Genomic DNA, 22,902 nt, shown 5'->3' with positions numbered 1-22,902 from the left:
AGAATAACGGTTGATGTGTTTTCAATTCTTTGAAAATCGATCCAGAACAGAGAAATGTTATTATATGAAAAAAATAGTTGATATGTTAATTCTTGGGAAATTATATATTAAATAAGGCTTAATATCACCAAACGTCCTTAATGTTTACGAAACTATCATATTGCATTTTAAATATTTTTTTGTGTCATTCGTGGTCCTCAAAGTTAGTATGTGTGATAGGTGCGTGTACCTCAAGGATGTTTTGTGATATATATATGTCACGTCAGCAAATTAACGAAGTTTTTGACGAAATCTAATGGCTAGATCCTTTTGTGATCACACATACTAACCTTGAGGACCACGAATGACACAGAAAAATATTAAGAATGCAATCTGATAGTTTCATAAACCTTTTAGAGTACACACAATTTTTACGCATATATTAAGTTATTAAATTCAATCATCTTTGTTGACGGAATCTAGCCCAGTAAAAAAAGGTCATGACTTACGCACCACCACGCCTAATGAAAAATGATCATAACTTGCACAACAATGATCTTAGTCTATTGTTTTTATGAAATGGCTGAACTATTCATTAAGTGTGAGTAATTAAAGGTACAAATTATGGTTAATATTTTTGTGAATTTTATTGAGTAATCTTTGTCTCTAGCATTTATTCTAATCTTCATCCTTTGGCTCCAAAACTACAATTTGTTTGAGGATAATCTAACTGACAGCAGCATCCAATTCTTTTTATGTCGCCATCACACCAACCAAATTTATACAGAAAATAATGTGGCCCACAATTCCGTACATTTATTCAAGTTTTGGATAACGGCTCTGAGAGCAAAAGCTTGCAAGCACATCCGAAACTAGAGGTGGGATTTTTCTTCCCTTCATGCAGCACACAATATGCAAGTTCTGATTCCTAGAGAAAACAACTAGAGAAGAAGTTGAAGTCTCTCAAATCCCTCTGTTCATGGATGCTTTAATTCCTCACCCCCTCTTCCCCTATATCCTCACTAGCTCAAGGTTCTTTCTCATTGTTTTTTTTAAAAATTAATCAAAAACTGTCGTTCATGAAATTTGAACTCATAACTTGGGTAATTCTGTCACAGTGTGCATCGGTCTCTTGTGGTTCGTCAATGCCTGTACAGGCAAAGGGGGTTGAATCCAACAACTTGGGCTATTGGGGTGTCTGGAAGTAGTAGCCTTGGAGCAGCTGGGGACCTTTTTGGTGATGCTAATAATCTAAGGGGAATTGATCAAAATGGTTCTTTGTTGGGTGGCTTGGATGAGGCAGCTTCAGCAGTGCCATTTGGGACGTTGGATGCTGAGATCACACCAGAGACCATTGATTTCTTTGTTAGTGATGCTGAGGGCGACCCCGATTGCCCATCTGAGGGCTACTCATCCATAGAGCAGGCTCTTAACACATTACGCCAAGGAAAGGTTAGAAGTGTTATTGCCCTTGGGAATTACAAATACAATTAATCTTTTTTTTTGGGTAGAACAATTGAATATTATGTGTACATAGATAAGCATGTGCTGAGGTTTTGTAGCTCAATTCAAGTTATGAGTCAATGATATTAGATCCAAATTGTAGAATCCAGATTTTTAAAGTTAAAATTCCATTTTTTGGGTTCAATGAGACTTAAAATAGTTAAATTGTGAACAATATCGATGCTTGTTTTAATATATGATTTGCTACACTCTGAATTTCATGTTAACCGCCACTAATTTTTTTTTTTTTTAAAATGTTTAGTTTGTGATTGTTGTAGATGATGAAAATGGGGAAGTGGAAGGAAACCTAGTCATGGCAGCATCATTCACAAGTCCGAAAGACGTAGCATTCCTGATCAAGCAAGGGTCCGGGATTGTCTCTGTAGGCATGAAAGAGGAGGATCTTGAAAGATTGAAGCTTCCTCTGATGTCACCAGAGACTGAGGAAGAAGACTCATCTGCCCCCACATTCACAATCACAGTGGTAATCCTTCGCAAACGCCTCAGAATTCTCCATCATTTTAAAATATAGACTGCAATTTAACAAGAAGCAAACCTTTACTTCTTTTTTTTTTTTCTTGTTTATGTTTGAAGGATGCAAAAGTTGGAACATCTACTGGAGTGTCAGCTGTAGACAGGGCAAAGACTGTGGTAGCTCTCGCGTCTCATGATTCTAAGCCACAAGACTTTAGAAGGCCTGGCCATGTGTTTCCTCTCAAGTACCGAAATGGCGGCATTCTAAGGAGAGCCGGCCACACTGAGGCCTCGGTTGATCTGGTTGTTCTGGCAGGCTTGAGGCCAGTGTCTCTTCTCTCAGCTGTAGTTGATGCAGAAGATGGCTCTATGGCCTCTTTGCCCAATTTAAGAAAACTCTCATTGGACCACTCCATTCCAATTGTCTCCATAACTGATTTGATCAGGTAAACAATCTACTCAACCCCATATAAAAATTTCTTAGAAAGTTTTGCCTTGAGTGATTTAGAACTATGATTGTTGATTTTGCTCATATAGTGTGCTATGCTAATAGGTACAGGAGAAAGAGGGAAAAATTGGTTGAAAGAAAAGCAGTTTCTCGTTTACCTACAAAGTGGGGATTGTTTCAGGCTTATTGCTACAACTCAAAGCTAGATGGAACAGAACATGTTGCTGTTGTGAAGGTATGCATGAACCTTTCTTGTACAAAAACAAGAAGGATCATTTGGTGATTGGAAAGGTTAATATATGTGCCAAACTTCTGCTAAATTTCTATCGAACATCGACAGGGAAGCATTGGGAACGGAGAAGATGTGCTGGTAAGAGTTCATTCAGAGTGTTTGACAGGGGACATATTCAGATCAGCCCGGTGTGATTGCGGCAACCAGTTGGACTTGGCAATGCAGCTGATTGAGCAAGCCGGTCGGGGAGTTGTTGTTTACCTTAGAGGTCATGAAGGAAGAGGCATTGGCCTTGGTCACAAACTTCAAGCCTATAATCTGCAGGACCAAGGCCATGACACAGTCCAGGCCAATATAGAACTTGGACTATCTGTTGATTCTCGCGAATACGGGATCGGTGCTCAGGTCAGTTTCACAAACCATGGTCTTAATAATAACAAATGCTTGTATTGTCAGACTATGAATATGAACTACACACTCGAACATAAACCTACTTGATCAAAACATAACGAGATAATATTTCAATTATGTATATAATAACAATTTTTGCGAATGATTGTAAGCAGATTTTGAGAGACATTGGGGTTCGAACAATGAGACTAATGACTAACAACCCTGCGAAGTTCACTGGACTGAAGGGATATGGGTTGGCTGTGGTTGGGAGGGTTCCAGTGTTGACACCAATTACAGAGGAAAACAAGACCTACTTGGAAACAAAACGAACCAAGATGGGACATGTTTATGGTTCTGATATTCAAGGGCTTTCATCCGGATTCATCGACCCGAATGTAAATAACAACCAAGGCCTACCAGAGTCAGACAGTGAAAGTTGAAATCATACATAGCTTAGCTACACACATATAGATATAGAAATTCATAAGGCTTCTTCTTTATGTACCAAAGAGAGTTCATTGATTTCTTACTTGCTAGTAATCATTTCATTCCATTTAAATCCATTTTTACGTGCTCAAATGAGAAAGCAGTTAAACATCTCCAATTTGTAATTTGAAGAGCCAAATATACTACATCAAAATTTGTTCACTCCAAAAACCCATTTCAAACTAGTTTATTATTTTTTTTTTTAAATACAAGCGATAGTTTAAATTACTCTAAATTTATTGACACGAGGATTCGAACTTGGGTGCAAGACATTACCATAATCAAACTGGGCTAACCTATGTCTGCATTACTTCAACCATTTTTTTTTATTCTTTAAATAGGATGCATTACTTAAATTTTAAACAGAAACAAGGTTCCTTGCTCTCAAAAAATGCTAAAGAAAAGTTACTTGTCAGCAAATAAAAAAACAAAAGAAATATAGATTACAAGAATTCTAATATTGGACTTGGGCCTTGTGTTCAAGACTGGCCCATATTAACGTTTATACGATTAGAAAGCCCACGCGGGTGAATGAAATAACAGCCATGGACATTTGTGTAATTTCCACGACTCTATATAATCTCTGCTTTCTTCTCCATCCCAAACCCTACTGGTTCCTCAGCTTCACGCCGGCAGGTCTGTTGCTCTCTCTCTCTCTCTCTCTCTCTCTCTCTCTCTCTCTCTCTCTCTCTCTCTCTCACGCACTTACACGTACGTTTTTGAACAGTGAGAAAATGTTGATATTTACGTGCTATATTTGTGTGTTCTTTTAGGGTTTCCTAGTGGTTACAAGGGCTTATAAGCAGACCTTCTTCGTCGGCAACCAATGGCTCCAACTAAAGGTACTGTTCCTTTATTTTCTTTTTGCCTCGTGCTATCAATTTCCATTTTTTGTTGTTGCTGTTATGTTATTATCTATTTCGGTTTCCATAAGTCACTGTTTGGTTGCTGAGAAAATGAAGGAAAAGTTGTTATTGCCTCAAATGCTCGCTATATATATATATATATTTAATGATCGCGATTTCTTAGTATTACAGAGTGACAAACAAACTTATATGAGCCAAATAATCTTGTAAGGTGGATTTTATGGGTTCTTGCTTGTAGGGATATTACTACCGTATGTTGCATTTTCTTAGAAACCAAATGTATTAGAATTTTCCTGTGTTTGTTTAAAACCCTAAATTCTTTTTCAACCGTTTTATCGTTGTATGAGTGTTCCTTATTCTCGGAGTAAATTTATGTTGCTATTGGTTCCATTTGTTCTTTAATCAATAGTTGCTATGAAACTTGAGCAAATTGATTAACGAAACAAAAGTAAGCTTTGCAGTCATGTTTGGTTCAGTGTTAACTGAACATCAATGTATTGATGATTTAACGTTTATGAGTAGCGGTCTTATTTTGAGTTAGAAATGAGACCCTTCATACTTGTATACATGAATCTCCCTGAGAATTCATATGAGTTTGCTTCCAGTACTTCATAGCTAAGCCAATTGAATGGCAGGATTACTACCTAGTCTTTTAGGTTTAGCGTTAAGGCAGTAGGTCTAGGAGTATCAAGGGAATTGGAAGAAACAAATTTGTCAAAGCTTGTTCATTTTCCTTTTTCAAATATAACTACTTATCAAGTTAATTTTAACATCTTTAGAGTGTAGCATCTATTTATGGTCCATGTTTGAGTATTTGGAACAAATCATTATTTTTTCCTTTTTCTGTGTAACTAGTTATAATTCAATGTATGTCGACAGTAGCTTGTTTAGATGGCTCTTCCCAAGAGATATTAATCCATTGTTAAAGGGTCTGGCATGGATAGGTATGTGTAATCAGTAACCATAGGTGATGCAAATTCAATTGTTTCCAGTCTTCATCGCCATGCTCATTGCCTCCTCTGTGTTCTTTCTCATAAACATTTGGAGTTTCCCCTCTTCAATGAGTTGCCTCGCAAAGCAACTAATTCTTTTTGTTTTTGTGTTTAAATGTTTCTGGCTGACCACTGCATATCTTTTGCAGCTGATGTTTCAAAAAAAGCTGATCCAAAGTCACAAGCCGTGAAAGCTGCAAAGGCTTTGAAATCGGGCCCCATCCTTAAGAAGAAGGCCAAGAAGATCCGAACTTCAGTTACATTTCATCGGCCCAGGACATTGAAAAAGGAGAGGAACCCTAAGTATCCTCGTATCAGTGCTCCACCAAGGAACAAGCTCGATCATTATCAAATTTTGAAGTATCCTCTTACTACTGAATCTGCAATGAAGAAGATTGAAGACAACAACACTTTGGTGTTTATTGTTGACATACGTGCTGACAAGAAGAAAATTAAGGATGCAGTCAAGAAGATGTATGACATTCAGTCCAAGAAAGTGAATACCTTGATCAGGTCAGTAACATTAGAATATAATGCCTTAAGAAATTTGCAATGAATCAAATTTTCTATTATTTCGAAAATTTTGACCTGGAATTTGCAAATTAGTATTATTTAATATCAAGAAGTAGGAACCAACAGAAGGTTTACATCTGAAGTTGTTATGAGTCTGGGAAAGCATGATGGGTTTATGTAATACTTGTGTGTATATTCTGTTACTTTCAGCCAAGATGTAGGTTTGATGACTAGTTTGCAAGTTTTAATATTTGATGCATGAGCTATCCTGTATCCAAGCTGTTTATATTTTCTTTTTTCAGAGGTTTATATGTAGTGGCTTACATTGTATGCGTATGGTTTTTGAGACTTTTTGAATGTATTTTTATCTATGGGTATGCGGGTTAAGTTTTGTTATAATCATGACATGGTGGATCAGTTAGACTACTTTCTTGTGATGCATACTTGTTTATGTGCTCTGTGACTCCGTCCCATGATGATCTGATAATCTGAATTTTTTTTTATCTAGGCCTGATGGTACCAAAAAGGCTTATGTTAGGCTGACCCCGGATTATGATGCTTTGGATGTGGCAAACAAAATTGGTATCATCTAAGGGTAGTGACAGAGCTACGTAGTAAGAGAGCATTGTGACTCTTTGAGCTCACTCAGATCTAGTTTTGAAGTTGTAACAGTTTTTGCTACTGATTTAAAATGACGTCTTTGTCTTTTGTGGTTATACCTGCAGTTCTGACTTTGTAGACTTGAAATTTTAATCTATTTTGAAACATCATTTGAATGCTCGTTCATTTTCGTATTCAATCACATTTTGCATATTAAGCCATGGTTAATGCCAAGCGTCCACGGAAAGTTTGAATGAACTTTGTGCCCGTTTCTATCCTTTTGAGCCGCCTATCGTGAAGTGGATCCCAATGTTTTCATTTGTTTTGGTTCCATCCGAGTCTTTTGTTCTAGTGAGAATGAAGTATTTTGGTTTGCTTTTTACTGACTCAGGAAAACAAAAGAGTTGCATGAGACTCGTCGCATGCTTGTGCTTGTGTGGAAAAAGGTACCTTTGTGTCTATAAGAAGACTAACAACGTCCATTTTTTCTTACATCTGACCAAAACGTGTTATGAATCCAGCATACTTTATGGTGTTTACTAATCAGGAATTGGAATTCTCATCAGCAATTGAATTTCACTTATGGAGGATTCTTGCGTTTACTTCACATCAAGGTCTCGTTTGGTTTATGGAATGAATTTGAGGGGATATCATTTCCCATGTCATTTCTCCAGGAATGGAAATGGAAGATTTCTTTCCCACGTTTGGTAATGCTGGAAAAGTAATCGAGAAATATCATTTTATTTCCTTTCCCATGTTTGTTTTGAGTATGAATGGAAAATAAAGTTTGTATAAATTTTTAATTATAACCATATTAAATCAAATTAAAAAAAGAATGCATTTAATGATATATTGTAATTCTAAATTGTTAATGGGGATAAAATAGTCATAAAAAATATGTATTTAATGTTAGCTCATTTTTCCAAACTTTTCCATGAGGAGGAAAAACAAAACTCAAGTTGGAAGAATGACTTCACTTTCTCCCTACTTTCTCATGAGTCAGGCAACAATTTCCATGCCTAGACTTACCAAACATGGGAAAGCAATTGATTTCTCATTCCCAAGTCTCATTTCTCATGAACCAAACAGGGCCTAATGAATTAAATAATAAGTGAGGTCTACACAAAATTAAGAATTGAATTCCTTATTTTGAAGGAATTTAATTCTTGGGTGAGAGGTGGTATTCTAATTCCTGAAGAACTAACTCATTGAGAATTCATCTTTTTTCCCCATTATAATCCTTACACAATTTTAAAAATTCCAAATTTGTAATCTACTTTAATTCAACAATGAGAACATTTTACTAATTAGTACCACTCCTACCTCAATTCCATATGGTTTAGTAAACAACTTTAATAGGAATCCAGAATCTAACTTTCCTCAATCCATATGATTTAGTAAACAACTTCAATAGGAATCCGGAATCTTGTTCTTCTCAATCGAACTCCTCTTCAATTCAATTTCTCCTAATCCAATTACGAATTAGTAAACATGCCATTAATAGATTTGTTCAAAGTACGACGATGACATGGTAAGCTACTTGGTTGTTTGGTTGTCAGAATGTAGTGCCTCCGGGTCGGTTGTTGAGCATGTCGGGTCGGGTCTGGATGTAGGGTTTAGAGGTACTCATTAGGTCGTTGATCCCAAGAACAAGCCAAATCCTCAAACTTAAATTTCTCTTGCAGGGAAACGTAGGAGTGAGTCAAGGTGCATGTGTTTGTGGCGTCAAATCGGGGTCCATGTACAAGATACAACAAGAAAGCACTTCAAAATTAGCTATAATAAGGCGAATTCTTGAATGGGTGGATTATAATCTCTATATTGAAAGCCTGATAACATAACATTTTTCCAATTCCGAAAAATTAAGACGATACATGGCAAGCAGGTGCTTCGGGTTGCATTCTGCACCTTCCACTTTCTCTAATGCTTTGGATTTATAAAAAATTAAAAATCAATGGGCATATCTTGCTTCCCTTCCAAGTGGTCAGTCCTCCAGGATAGTGAATCGCAGCATTTGGTAATGAGATGCCCTTTCTTGAATTTCTTCTTGGCTCAATGTCTGCAGCATTTGGTAATGTGATGCTCTTTCTTGAATTTCATCTTGGCTCAATGTCTCTAATGCAGTGTCCATAGGAACAAGACAATCATGCATAAAATCGTAGACTTGTGATCTGCACAAGGGACAGTTTGAGTGAGACACAAACCAAGTGTCTATGCAAGAAATGTGGAACTCATGAGAGCATTTGGGCAGTTTTTTCAGCCATTCGCCTCCTTCGAATTCGCCCAAGCAGATTGCGCAGTCTGCATTGCTTTGGCTGTGTTCTGCAGCTTCTGCTTCATCTTTCTTCTTGAACTGAGTTACGGGGAGAGACCGCTTAACAGAGAAGTCTAGCCCCCGGCTCTGAAACTGTAGAGATGGATCATCTGGGTTGATTTCGTTCAGAATGCGTCGTCGATTCAGGTTTCTTGAGAAGCTTGCGCTGCAGAGCCGTTTGAGCAACTTGTAGTAACTGAATATGAGGGTGAAGGCGCAAACAAGAGCAACAAAAGATATAACCCAGGGTCTCCAAGGTGGATCCTGAGATGGGGGTGAGCTTGAATCCATGCTAATTATCAGTTCTGTAAAAAGATATAAATTATCTAAAGTTTCCAAAAAGGCTTTGTATAAGACTGCATTGCTGAATATATAGGGATCATTAGCAAACAAATGTGTTTATTGTTTAAGGAAACCTATAAGATTGGAATTAGTATAAAGATGTCAAAGAACGATTAAATCAAAGAAACAACATATGTGGACACATGCAAGGCTGATGCCTAGTGAGGATATCAAGGGTACCCAATTGCATGAACTACTATACAATTTTCTGAGGTAGATGATATCAAAGTTTGGATACTATTTTTTTTTAGATGACCAGAAAACAAGAAAACCACAGTGCAGTTTAGATTGCATAATAGTATTTTCTACACGAAAAAGAAAAACAAATGAAACACGGCCACATCTATTGGGATCCGGAATTTTATAATTGGATTTGGTGCTAAAAAATTATATTGCTTATAGTTTTTCCCTTGGTGAATGAAACTAGCAAACCGAAGAAGCATCTTGATGTACAAGAGAGACAAAGGGCAAACTGAAGTTAAATGGCTATGTCATTTAAAGATCAAACCCCAAAAACAAAAGTATCCCATTTACACCCTCAACCGCTCAAACTTTGATTTTTACACAAAATTAAGAAGCAAAGTTCACCAAAATCTCATTGAAGCCTCTGCCGCTTGCCAATTGGGATTTGGTGGTCAATACTGGAATTTGAAGTGAGCAGCCTTGCATTGTTCGGGCATGATCCAGAAGCACCATTGTTGAAATTCAACATGGAAGCTGAACATGTTTGCGAAAACCCACGAGACATCTCAGGATATGATGCAAAACTCAGTGGCTTATTATGAACCCCATAACTAGGATTAGCCATTGGTTTCTGGTTAAAACTTGCAGCTTCACAGCCTTTGATAGAAACAGGTGGGATTTTGAACGACTGCAAAGGAGGAGGATTTCGCCAGCGAGGAAGAGGCCCGGCGACAAGAAGTGTCTGAAGCAGCGGGCCGGCTTCCATCACAGCCTGCAAGAGCTTCCCTTTTTGAGGCAGAGTCTTCCCTTTGACAAAATTGTCAATCACTGCCGAAGCAGGATCAGTTTTGGTCATGCCAGAAGACATAGAGGCATTAAATTCTTGCACCAAAGGCTGCTGCTGCTGCTGCTGCTTCACAAAAGCAATGTTACCAGAGTCTGCCATGTTGATGTTTGAGAACTCTGGTGAAGAAACTGCATCAAATAAAGATTCCACAGGGGAAGAGCCATGGGATTGGTGGTTGTATGTTTCAGAGAGGCTGTTAGATTCAGTTATGCTGGAATTTGCTTTGGTGGGAATTAAAAGTGAGCTTTCAGGCTGGACATGTGGAAACATATTAATGGGTGCTTCAATTGGACTTGAAGGCATGATCTTGTTTAGGAGCTTGTGAAGCTGAGCTCTGGCATCATCTCTTTCTTTGTATGCAACCTTCAAAAGATTGAGCAAATTGTTCACATTCTCCTCACTCTTTCTGATTTCATCAGTTGCTAAAGTTTTTACTGATTCCAGCTCAAGGGCTGTGTACAGAAGCTTCTGCTTCAACTCATCAGTGCTCTGTCAATTCAAAACAGGATTTAAGAAATTAGTTTCAATTCCATGAAAGATAAATCACAGACCAAAAACATAGTAGAATCTGAAACCAAAGTTTTTAACAACATGCAATCTCTTCATGAATAAAATTCCTAAATCATGAAAAATAAATATAAATATAAAAAAAAGGCAAAATCAACATCAAGCCCATAGTTTCAAACTTAACATGAACACCAAACTTTTGACAAACCAAAAGTTCTCAACACAGGCACAAAAGCAGGTTCCAAACAACTACTATTTCAAAGTTAGGAAGAACAGTGAAAACCCCACAAGGGCCCATGCAAATCCCACGTCCTGGTCAGCAAATCATGCATTTCTTTTTTAAGAGGGGGGCAAAAAGAGGGTAAGATACAAACAGTCTCCATTAAAACCTACCCCTATAACAGAAATGGGCACTGGGCCCTATAAGTTCATTATTGTCATGAAATATCACAAGCTTCCATCAATACCAAGTTACCTACACATTCTTACTCAAAGATATTCTGTTCATAACATATATAACACAAAAAGTACACATTTTTCCATAAAATGTATTATAAAAAATTAATGGCCAATTAATTGACAAATGAATCTGCCTAAGGCACTTCTTAAACACAAAATTTACATTTACAAGACCCTTGACTTCTAATGAGACTGCAGGGCTTGTAAATGCTTGCTGAAAAACTAGTAAACAAGAAATCATCACAACTGTGATCTTGGTAGGTATAAAATTTGAAAATTAATAGAGACCATAAATGGTGGAAATTGAAAACTTTAGGCAGAGAGTAAATGACTGCTTCTTTCTTTTGTGGAAGATTATATAGAGGAAATATAACAAATTTAAGGGGGGTGGATTTGGCCAGACATGGAAGATCCATCACTAACAATTAAACTCACATAAAACAACTGAGAACATGAATTGAAAGAGCAATGAAAGAAAGTAATGTGAGAAATTGCAGTTGAAACTTGAAACCATCATAAAACACACAATTGAAGTAGAAAAGCAACAAACTTTGAATGAATTGCAAAACAAGGGGAGAGCCCAGAAGGAAAAAGATGAACAGAAATGTCACACAGAAGAAGAAATGAGGAGTAACCCACCTCATGATAAGTAGTCCACAGAGAACCCAAGTCCTCCATAGTCTGAATTTCACCCGCTCTGGTGGGATAACAGGCAGAAAAGAAAAGAAGAGAAAAGAGAAGAGAAGAAAAAAGCAGGAAAGAAAATCAGAGAATTAGGAGTTAAAGTAAGGTGGAATGTGACTCATTTATAGAAGAACAATGAAGCATATAAGACAAGACAGAGAGATGGCTCTCTCACAAGGATCCATAAAGCCCAGTCCACATCAAAGAAAATTTTTTTATGGAAATTAAAATTTTATGTTTTTTTTTTGTGGAGATTCCATTCCAATTTATAATCTCTCTCTCTCTCTCTCTCCCTCTCTCTCCGTGTGTAATATTAAACTTTCATTCAAAATGTTCCCACTCTTTCAGGACCTTTGTCTCTTACCCAAAACAAAACACTTTCTTACCAAAAGAAAATCCTAAACGGCTTTCTTTTCTCAGAGGTTTTATGGAAGCTAGACGTTGCCTTATACTATGTTCAGGTTTTTACGCGGTTTTGCATTCTGTCTATTTGGTAACTTTCCATAAATACCCCTATTTAAAAACAAAATTTCCTTCCGGCGGCACACGGTGTCTAGTAGACAGGGTGTTATGGTAGAGTGGCGGATTATGAAGGGTCATGGTATGCGCTCCATTATTGGATGACAAAAGAGAGTCACCAATGATCAACGTGGTGAGATTTACCTTTATTTTGATGTAGGACAGCTTTGGACATTGTCCAATCACCGTTGAGATTTTACCTACCCTTTTTTTTATTATCAGTTTTCAATTAATTTTTTACCGCACCCTAAAAAGGCAATCAGCAGAAAAGTTTAAAGGGAAAAAATTATATATATCCCCAGTTTTAAAAGTTATTTATTTTCATAGACTTTTACCTTCCGTTTGAATAAAGGAATTGAAAATTACATAAAATTCTAAAATTTAGATTTCCATCATTTTAATTTCTGACAATTAAAATTTTCAATATTTGAATTTATATATGTCGAATTTTGTAAATGATACTTTGGAAATTGTGAAATGACGCCTATTTTAGAGGGTTAAACTCGGAAATTTGATGTCCCAATTTTCACGGTTTTTTACACGTGTCATTTATTAAATTCCGTGCTTAAGTTGCCAAACAAGAAAATTATCAATTTCTCCTTTTAAATTCCTGACTTTTAGTTAAATTTCGAGTTATTTTTCCTCATCCAAACGAATCCTTACAAGCTTCAAATAAAATCATTTCCTTGCCTAATAAGTTGTTGCTTCATTGTTTATGAGTTAACAATGGTGTATATGTGTGTGCGCATATATTTTAAACACGAGTTTTCCTATGGTAAGAACTCGTATGGAAAACTGAATCAATCAAAATCAAAGGAATCAAATATGTATCCGTATTTCATATGAGTTTGTAACATGAAATTGTGATTTGCAGTATCTTTACATTGTAATTTGCAATTCAAAAGTTAGGAAACTATTTCGAAAACTAAAATCTTTTTGTGGTTTCTAATTGTAATATTATTTTTTTCCTTATATATCTCTCTGTGTTCTTTTGCGAGTACAATGTATAATGCCATCACCATGACACCATCATGCCGTATGAAGATGTGCAGCTAATTTTAATTCTATAATATGGAAAGTTTTATCTACCATAAACAGTCTAAAAATTTATTGGTAATGGTAAGGACAAGAAGTGAAGAAAATAATTACCAAGAATAAAATAAGAGAAAATTTTCCATTGATCGAAAATTATTTTCCACCGTGGAAAATTAATTATGCTTTACAAAATACCAAATTCCTATTAATTAATTAATTAATTCAGATGAAACAAAATACATGTACTTGTTTATTTAAAAAAAATTTGGATTTTAGTTTAGGTGATTATTTTATTACGAAGGATGGACCCAATTTCTTATATTATCTTGCTAGGGTTGTACTAGATTGCCTTGTGAACTGCCCGAGGAAACTGATATCAACAGTATATATCACGGTTGACTTGGTATGCTTCTTAATCCAATTCTACATTTCAACTTTTTCCATACTTCATATTGATTTTAGGGTCTAAACCCTTTCGTTTTAAAGTTTTGGTTCACCATCACTAATATGAACATGGCATAGAAATGATAGAAATAGTTATGAACTATTGACCTTTACTTATTCAATTCTTCATCGAATTAATTGTCAATGTAGACAAATCAACTAACTTTTTAACATAAATTGTTCACACATACACGGACGATTATAAATTTTTAGAAGTTGAAAGTCACATTTCATTTTTTACTATATCTAAAAATCAAGATAACATTTGAAATTGTAAACCTATGCAGTGTAAGCAATTGTGATTCACCGATACATAACTTATTATGAGGGTCATATATGATAAGCTATAGAAAACTCACATCGTTTAGTGATTGTTGGTTATTTTCAACACTATGGGTCATTCTTACATGCTGAACAACTTATGCTAATAAAGCTCTTGTCACATGTTAATGTTGTGGTCTTAAGTGGTTGCTTTACCATTTGGAGATGCTGTAGATCCAGACACATATCGCAGAATCCTTGGCTGCAAGGTCCAAAACTCCAAACAAAACCAAAAAATTAATGAAATATTATTAATGTTGAACTTAAGAACAAAACCAACCTGATAAACATATTTCTGACATAGACACAGGCACAATGCACATGGATGATCTCCTCAGGAATTCCATTGTAAGACCAGAATATTTCTTTCTTTATTCCCGACAAGCGGTTTCGGCACTCTTTCACAATTTTATATCCAAAACAATAACATCACCCTAAATTTGTAGCACAAAACCACCATGCAGCTTCAATCCCAGTCACCCACTTGATTAAATATTAATTATGTCATTATTCCTTAATCCATTTAAGATTAACAAAGCAGCATGCATGTACCATACAACTAGGCAGTGAGAAATGTTTTGTGTACCCACAATGTTATTCTAATTGCTGGGTTTATTTTAATTAATTGTTGTACTTAAATGTTTACGGGTCTCTTTTAGCCAGGAAGAAGACAAAGCTGCTAGATTTTAAATGTTCTGGTTTAGGACAAAAGCTGTTGATTTAAAAATATTTGATTCTCTTTGATGCAATGTATCTAGTTTGCTTATACGGTGTGTAAGTGAGTGATTATATTTAGTATTTCTTCTTTAATCTTCGGTTTATGGTTTGGGCACCTTCACCAGTTGACCCTTTATTTTATATTGGTATTAAGATTTATGTTGTTAACACTCATAAGGATCTATCCAATCGATGCAAGTAGATTAAACATTACTGATTATCGGAATGTCGTTATTGGTACAAAATAGTTATCGTGTACCTTTTCTAATTTTTTTAAGAATGGAAAATTATGACTCCTTAGATATATATATATATATTCTCCTGTGTGGATTCGAACGTTATTACCGTTCGTACGTTATGTATTTTTTACTACCCCTTCCTACTTTTTTTCATGTTTACAATGACATCAACATGATAATAACGTGTGAACATCCAGATGAGAGAATAGCTGATATACAGAAATTGTATTCCACTAATCCAAATCGTCTATTTTAGTACTTTCTTGAAGTACCGTGTTCATTGATTTTGTAGAATACAATTGGATGTCGAAATGGTTTTCGATATGTCTAATTTTTTGCAAGAATGATATATGACTGTCTAGTTAAAAAAATAAATAGTTTGGATCGTTGAAAAAAAAATTCATGAATAATCCTAAATGGTGTCCTTTAAATAAAATTATTTTAAAAATTCCTCAATAGAATGAAACTATATTATTAAATAATTTATAATAATAGTATAGATGGCTTGAAGCCTTCAAGTGGGTAATAATTTGAATTTATTTTTGTTTGAACTAGATTGTACTATATATAAAGTGATAAAATGCTTGACTCCTTTTCACACGTCCTTACAAATGGGGTCACTCAAGCATATTTTGTCAGGTGCCTTGCTTATTTTTTGCGCCTAACTATAAACTACAATCTCACTCACTCCTTTATTTATCAAACACATTAATAATTTGTTTCTTTACTTGTTAAAGTTCAAATCCTAACCCCATCTACTTGTTTTCAGGTGAATCTGACGGTGAGACAATACTTGCATTAGTTTTGTGTGTGTGTGTGTGTGTGTGTGTGTGTGATTAGAATATGTATATATAAGGGGTGGTGGTTTGAACAGGTTAACTGAGTTGTCAAATATGAGTAGCTAATGTTGAGATTTAAATCTAAATGTAAGTTTGACTTCGAGTGGATTTAGAATGATTAAGCTCTGCTTGGGCAACAAAAATACAGATAGGTCAAGGTTGGGTGGTGCTTTTGCATGAATACTTTTGGTAGCTTGTTTAACGAAGCAAACGTTGTTTTGAGTAATGGGTTTTGTCGAGGATGACTCATAAGCAAGGTATAAAATATTGATGATATCGGAAATATCAGTAGTCTAAAAACATGGAAATTTCGATGGAAATATCGAGATAATTTCGATGGAAATATCGAGATATTATCGATATCGATAAAAATTGAATAAAAACCACGAAAATTGAAAGAAAAACTTGGAAATTTTTATTGAAACTTTGGAGAATATTTATTTAGTCAATTATCTATTAGTTTATCACAAAAAATTAGAAGGAAATGCATTGCATGATGGATTTAACTTATTTAAGTTGATTATACAGCGAGCTGGCAAACACTATGAGTGTAAAAAATATGTAGTAATTAATGAAAAAAGATTAAACGCATCATAATCATTTATATATAATGATTTACTACAATATTTTACACTTTATACATTGCATGGTAAGATACATGAGTGACTTAGTACCACATAGAGTTCCTATGAGGTTCAAATTTTTCACTATCTTCATCTTCTCTATGTGTAGAGTAAGTGTATTGTGAAGAGTAGTCATCAAATGATAAATCCCCAAAATAGTTTTGCATGTAATTGTTAACATGTCACCCATATAAATATAAATATTTTAGCATATTATCACAAAAACATAAGTGATATGGTGGTTAAGGTGTTGGAGGAGTAAAATGGGAGGGGTTCATATCCCCTCTGTGCTTTTTTCTCCCTTTTTCCCCTTTTTTTTTCCTTTACATCGATATTTTAGCGATATTACACCAATATTTTGACAAAATATTACTGAAATGTGAGTGAAAGTATCGATATCGATATTTTTCGATATTATCGTTGATATTATCGATATTTATACGATATATACATAGATATGTTTCGAAATATCTGTGATTCAAAAAAACCGAAATATCCTCGATATTTTATCGATATTATCGATATTTCAGACTATGCTCATAAGTGACTTATTTAATGAGTGTGTTAGCTGCTAGAGTTGTGAGTGACACGAGATGATGAAGTTCATTCATATGGACATGTGATGTTTGTTGGAACTTGGCCAATGGCAATTGCAATGGTTGAGCTTCATGTTATATATAATTGTCATTGGAGTTTTAACTCTTAACAAAGTAAATAAACAAAACATGTGTAAGGTTGATATATATATATATATAAACGGTCACACTTTGAATTTGGGTAGAGTAAAATTTTGAATTCGGTGCGTGATAATAAACAACAAAAGATTAAATAATCAAAGTTCATATACTACCACTTCAAGCACAAAACTACCACTTTAAACACAAACATTTGAATCTAGTATGCCACAAACACGCACAATACTACCACTCCATGCAGTGAAGCACCCAAGAAAAACCGCCTAAAAAAAGTTCCCTTTTTGGGAGTTTTGTCTTAAAGTTGAACCTTTGAAACCTTAAGAGCCACTCTATTTCTTAGTTCACTCCAAGCAAAATTAAAACCAAATCCATAAATTCTGTAGAGCATCCTCGTTTGAAGCATGCATGTTGAATTGTTGATGGAGAAGGGTACAAAGCTATGCAGCCGCATTTTAGGGGTATTATAGTAATTGCAGTTGATTAACTTTGAAGAATGGTCTTATAAAGTTGAGACCACCTCCCCTTTTACCTCCTAACTGGTAACGACTTTACCTGTCGACCAAATCATGTTCACATGGAGACAATAAAAATATATAAAATTATAAAATAAAACATTTGTTTTTAACTTAAAAAAGAAATCACCATCCCGTTTGCTCCTCATAATTAGACGGTGACACTATCACTTAAGTGAGATTTTTTTTTTTTGGGAACAATTGCTCCCACACATTAGGTTTTGAATTCGAGTCATAGCATCCGTGTAATGAGTGTGAGTTTAGTACATTATCGCTTCTTTCAATAGAAAAAATCATTAAATAAAGAAGAAAAAAAGAAAAGAAATCACCATCCTTTTTGCTCCTCGTAATTAAACGGTGTCACTACTACTTAAGTGAGAATCTATTTTTTTTTTCCTCTAAGCACTTTTTGGCACCTTACCACAATATTATCATAATTCATAATTTGATTCCAACAAAAAAAAATTCATAATTTGATAAATGTAATTAAGTACTTATAATAATTAGCGATAATTAATTAATTAATTAAGAGGGTCCTTATCATAAACACTGGTGCAGCAAGTCGATGTGATTGTCGTGTAGCGGAGCTGCACATGGCGATTAGGTACGGGTCATGTGAGGGCCATCGACGAGCGACACGTGTAGAACAATCGAGGTTCTGTAGAACCCAAAGTCGAAGGCGCACACGTGGCACTACACCTTGTCTTTGTCCACCGTGCAGCGAGGCACATGCAATTGTCCGTCGTTTGCTCTACGGCCAGCGGCCAATGGGGGTTTGACGCCTGGATCAAGCATCTTCGAAGAAGGAGAATAAATTGACCTCGAGTCGAGACTCTCTCAATTGTATACAGTAACTCAGTGGAGTGGTCGTCCTCCAGTGTCGGTCCTCCTTGATAGCAAGGAAAGCAGTCTACAAACGGCATTGCCATGGCCAGGCCCGTTGAAGGGAGGAACAAATGGTTTTTTCTAAGGATTCTTACAAGTCAAGTTTGCATAAAAATTCAACAATTTTGGGAAATATAGCATCATTTGCTTTTATTCCAATGTGTCGTTATATATATATCGTGATTTCAGGTTTAGAATTTAGGGTCTAGGGTTTGTATGAGAGCTAGCTTTTGTTCTTTTATGGGTCAATCCCTGAGAATATTTTGAGCAGTTGCATATGATTTAGAAAATATAAATAGAGAATTCAAACTCAAATATACCCGTGTTAGACTTCTTGTTTCAACTATTAATAAAATTAATTTGTATTTGAATGTATGATTTATATTGACATACGAAACTGTTGGATGATAAAATAATATTAAGGATTGGATTTTGTAGATAATGTCATTTTATTGAATTTAACTATAGTAGTTTGACTTTGATTTGTACGCAATGCAATGGGTTGAGTCAATCTACATGACAAATTGACAATACGTATACTTCATTGGTTGCTTGTTGTAAGTGAAGCCTTCAACATTCTAATGTAGTGCCCAAACACAATATAAGGTGGTCTTTATCTTGTGCTTCACTCCAGTGCTTACCAAAATTGTTTTTTGGTTCCTGCCCGGCATATCTCTTCTAGATCTCTCTTTAAATTCGTCTCCGTTACAGTGTTCTTGTGAATGCTAGGTAGGCTGCTCATTAATCTATACCTTCCAACGCCCACCTTTATAATGAAAAGAAGAAAGAAGAAAAGAATAGGGCTTTATGCTCTCCTCAATAGCCAATCCAATGCCCATGTTCCCTAATTGTAACTTCATGTTCATGAATCATATTGTTCTTGTTCACCTCTTGACTTTTGTGCTTCAAGCACCTAGCTTTAAAAGTAATATTGGGTAACAATAAGGCTCTGTTTGGATAGAGGGACTAGAAAAAAAGGATTTGGATTTGACAACAAGGTTAAATTTGCTACGAAAATGAGGAACCATATTAGATTGAATGTATTTGAAATAACTAGATGTAGCACATTTGAAATGACTACATGCAAGCAATCATTTGAAATCCATTTGTTTTTCTTTCTTTCTTTCTTGTCCAAATCTCGACACAATTAGTTTTACCTTATAATAATGCCGCCTAAATCCATAAATTTGAAATCCCTCCATCCAAATGAAGCCTCAAATTAAATGTGTCAAATTTATATACATGGATCTATTTACATAAATAGCTCTCACTTTTATTAAAGAGTGTGGCCTACAATGCGGTAGATAAATTAACACTACTATCAACTTATTTCCGAGTTAGTCCTCAACTGTTTAATACAACCATTATTGGAGAAGTGAAAAAACGAACGCAAGATCTCGGAAGTGAAAACATAAACACTTTTAACTACTTGAGTTACATATCACTTGATTTAGTATCGCAATAATAGTATTAAGAGTTGACTCTCAATGAACCAGGTCTCTAATTAGATGCTTCGTCATAATAGGGATGATAGTTGACTCAAGCCAAAGTTATTACGAGTTTGGGCTGTCAAATGGAAAAGTAACTAGTAAAAATGCCTTGCAATTATATCAAACAACCTACATTGCATCAATATGACTTGAGTATGTTACCTTTACGGTACCAAATAAGAGTTATCATGGCTTGGGCCATTGTCTGCCATTATGACGATTATGGTGGGTGATCATTTTTTTTAAGTGGGTGACTAAATTAAACAATGATTAAGTATAATCAGATCTTGGCCTTTCATTGGATACTCTACTAATAAAATTTACAAGTATACAAAACCAATCGACTTTTGCACAAAAAGTGCTTTTCCGACCAATCGACTTTTTGCACAAAAAGTGCTTTTCCGATTTCAACTAGGGTTTGACCAAATTGTACAAACAAATCGGTTGGTGTTTGGTTTGACTGCATGGAGTGCATGCAGGAAAAGGAAGTGTTTATGCTCTTGGTCTAGCTTTAAAGGGTAAAAAGATTGGTCTAATGTTTGAACAGAAGAGAGAGAGCTCGCAAATGCTCTTTTTGATGTCGATTGTGGGAAAGGCACATAAAGATAAGGGCTCAGTTTGGTGCATAAGTAGGTGTGTGACGGCAAACGGAAAAGGAAACTATAGCTTTGTCTTTGTCTCTCATTTTCAAGTATGCATGACTCATCAAGTGTGATCAATTATATATACCTTCAAGGTAATTGGATTAATTAGTTGGTGGCTGGGGTTGGCATTGTGAAAAACGAATTTAGCTTTTAGAAAAAGAGATTTTGATTCTAGATGATCATGTCCCACTCAACAAGAGTAATGTGCTATGCTATGCCAAATAAATACATAATTACTTCATCTCATGATGTAGTAGGCTTATTAAGTTAGACGCGACATATTGGTGTAATGCGTATAAAATCGTGAAAACAATCCAATTTTAAAGTAAAATGCCGATTTTTCCACTCATCTTTTGTCCACTTACACTTCCTTATATGTTGTAATAAAAAGTATTAAAAAAACAAAAACGAGAGTGGGAAAAGCACCCGTTAAAATATACAATTATCATAATAATTCAACAGGTGTACCGTACGATTGTTTTTCTAATTAACAAAATCATTAATCATTTTGCATGATTTTGAGATTTCTTCATATCCATAGTTATGGTTGTATGGGGCCATTGGGACTGAGCCTATCACTTTATCAGGTTTAATGGCCCATTAGGGCCCATAGGGCATCCTTACTTGTTAGACAAACATGGTTTTTTGAGCAGAAAAAGATGGAAAAGAGTGCTTGTATTACATAAGTGATCAAGCTCAAACATTTACCACAACTAACTAGAATTATCAAGAAATAAACATAAAAATACAAACACTTGCCACAACCTTTGAGGCAAGCTGTTATGGATGATCAATTTTTTTTTTTTTTTTTGTAGGACTGTTATGAACATAAAAAGAAAGTTTTTCATTTGGTGTCACCATATACAAATTTTAGTATTTGACTTTCAAAACATAAACAAATTACGCTTTCACGAGTGGTGGTGGGAGTCGCCATATAAGTATGATAACGTGGTATAACGATCCTACATAAGTTTTTCTCGTTTATTAGGTAAGTCTGGTGTCCTTAGGTTTCTTTTACCTTTGCCTTTGTTAGATGGGTTAAGCAGCATCACCTGATGGACGGAGAAACAAACAAGATTTTTAGACATGAATTCCATCATTCATGTGACAGAATTGGGTGCTGGTTTGGCCCTTTGCTTTCAGGATTGTTAGATTGTTGCATCCTTCTTTCTGGGCTTTAGGCCTTTTGGGTATTTTCTGTAATTAGTTCTTTGGGCCTTTTAGCTACTTGTAAGTTGTTTGGTTCCTTATGCCATGCAAAAGAGTTGCTTCCATTCATAAAAGTTTAAAACCAAAATTTAAAAAGGAAAATACTTCCCTCCTTACCATGTAAGTAGGAGCTTCTACATTCTTGTCAATAACAATGTGACATGTATGCATAAATTTTTTTTGAGTGTGTTTTTGATGAATTATTTTTGCATTTATGTGTGATGGAAAGAAGGAGTATCTTTTTATAGAAAATTAGGCAAGCAGTATACATTTAAGAAAACCAAAAGTATAAACTAAAAGTGTCAACCACTTCATTTTTTTTGGGGGGTGGGGGGAGTGCTAATAGTAGTTCCCATATTCTAAAACTAAAACTAAAATAAAAATTTTGATGTCCATATGCATGATCTCACCATTAAGATTAAAGATTACGAAAATGAAATGACTATCATGTTATGTGTTACACGGCTTGAAAACAAAATATTGAGATAAAAATTGGTGCCCTACACATTACCGAAATTTTCATCCTCAAAAGGAATTACTAAACTGTGCAATATAGTTTAAAACACTAATGAAATAAATTTTTATTTGAATGTATGATCTAAATCGACAATGTAACATAACGGGGTAAAAACAAATATACTTGTTATCGAATACGAATCAGTTGCTAAAATACTGCCAGGGAAGTATGTCCAAGTTGGGGAAAAACAAAACCTTCTAGCAGCTGCACATTCTGCACAAATGTCTCTCCTCTTGGCATGTGATCCAAGTCATTATTTATCCATATATAATCCAAAACCAGATTGATATAATCTGGCATTTACAAGTTGCCTCAAAACGAATTTGGTTGAATTTCACAACTCAGCTCAACCCAAGTGTGCTAGCAAGCTCTCTCAATTCAACTCAGATCT

The 22,902-nt window shown here is 35.2% G+C and overlaps 4 protein-coding genes across 4 annotated transcripts; 2 read left to right on the top strand and 2 right to left on the bottom strand.

Annotated features, from left to right (window-relative positions):
- Positions 834-3,676, top strand: LOC18772997 (monofunctional riboflavin biosynthesis protein RIBA 3, chloroplastic). The gene is made up of 7 exons (XM_020567305.1): positions 834-1,011; positions 1,098-1,431; positions 1,745-1,966; positions 2,077-2,402; positions 2,510-2,639; positions 2,745-3,041; positions 3,203-3,676. The coding sequence occupies exons 1-7, from the start codon at positions 959-961 to the stop codon at positions 3,467-3,469; spliced, it is 1,629 nt and encodes a 542-aa protein (XP_020422894.1). The 5' UTR covers positions 834-958; the 3' UTR covers positions 3,470-3,676.
- On the top strand, positions 4,070-6,672 carry LOC18774672 (60S ribosomal protein L23a). The gene is made up of 4 exons (XM_007206009.2): positions 4,070-4,151; positions 4,289-4,357; positions 5,523-5,886; positions 6,395-6,672. The coding sequence occupies exons 2-4, from the start codon at positions 4,342-4,344 to the stop codon at positions 6,477-6,479; spliced, it is 465 nt and encodes a 154-aa protein (XP_007206071.1). The 5' UTR covers positions 4,070-4,151; positions 4,289-4,341; the 3' UTR covers positions 6,480-6,672.
- LOC18774707 (RING-H2 finger protein ATL8) lies at positions 8,471-9,091 on the bottom strand. Its single transcript, XM_020565258.1, has one exon. The coding sequence runs from the start codon at positions 9,089-9,091 to the stop codon at positions 8,471-8,473; it is 621 nt and encodes a 206-aa protein (XP_020420847.1).
- Positions 9,502-12,033, bottom strand: LOC18772719. The gene is made up of 2 exons (XM_007207756.2): positions 11,778-12,033; positions 9,502-10,661 (listed from the first exon to the last, which is right to left on the bottom strand). Exons 1-2 carry the CDS (start codon positions 11,814-11,816, stop codon positions 9,738-9,740), a joined length of 963 nt encoding a protein of 320 aa, XP_007207818.2. The 5' UTR covers positions 11,817-12,033; the 3' UTR covers positions 9,502-9,737.

This window comes from Prunus persica, chromosome G6 (assembly GCF_000346465.2).
Source record: "Prunus persica cultivar Lovell chromosome G6, Prunus_persica_NCBIv2, whole genome shotgun sequence".
Taxonomy (NCBI): Eukaryota; Viridiplantae; Streptophyta; class Magnoliopsida; order Rosales; family Rosaceae; genus Prunus; species Prunus persica.
The sequence above is the reverse complement of the archived record's forward strand: the minus strand, read 5'-3'. Positions and strand labels throughout refer to the sequence as shown.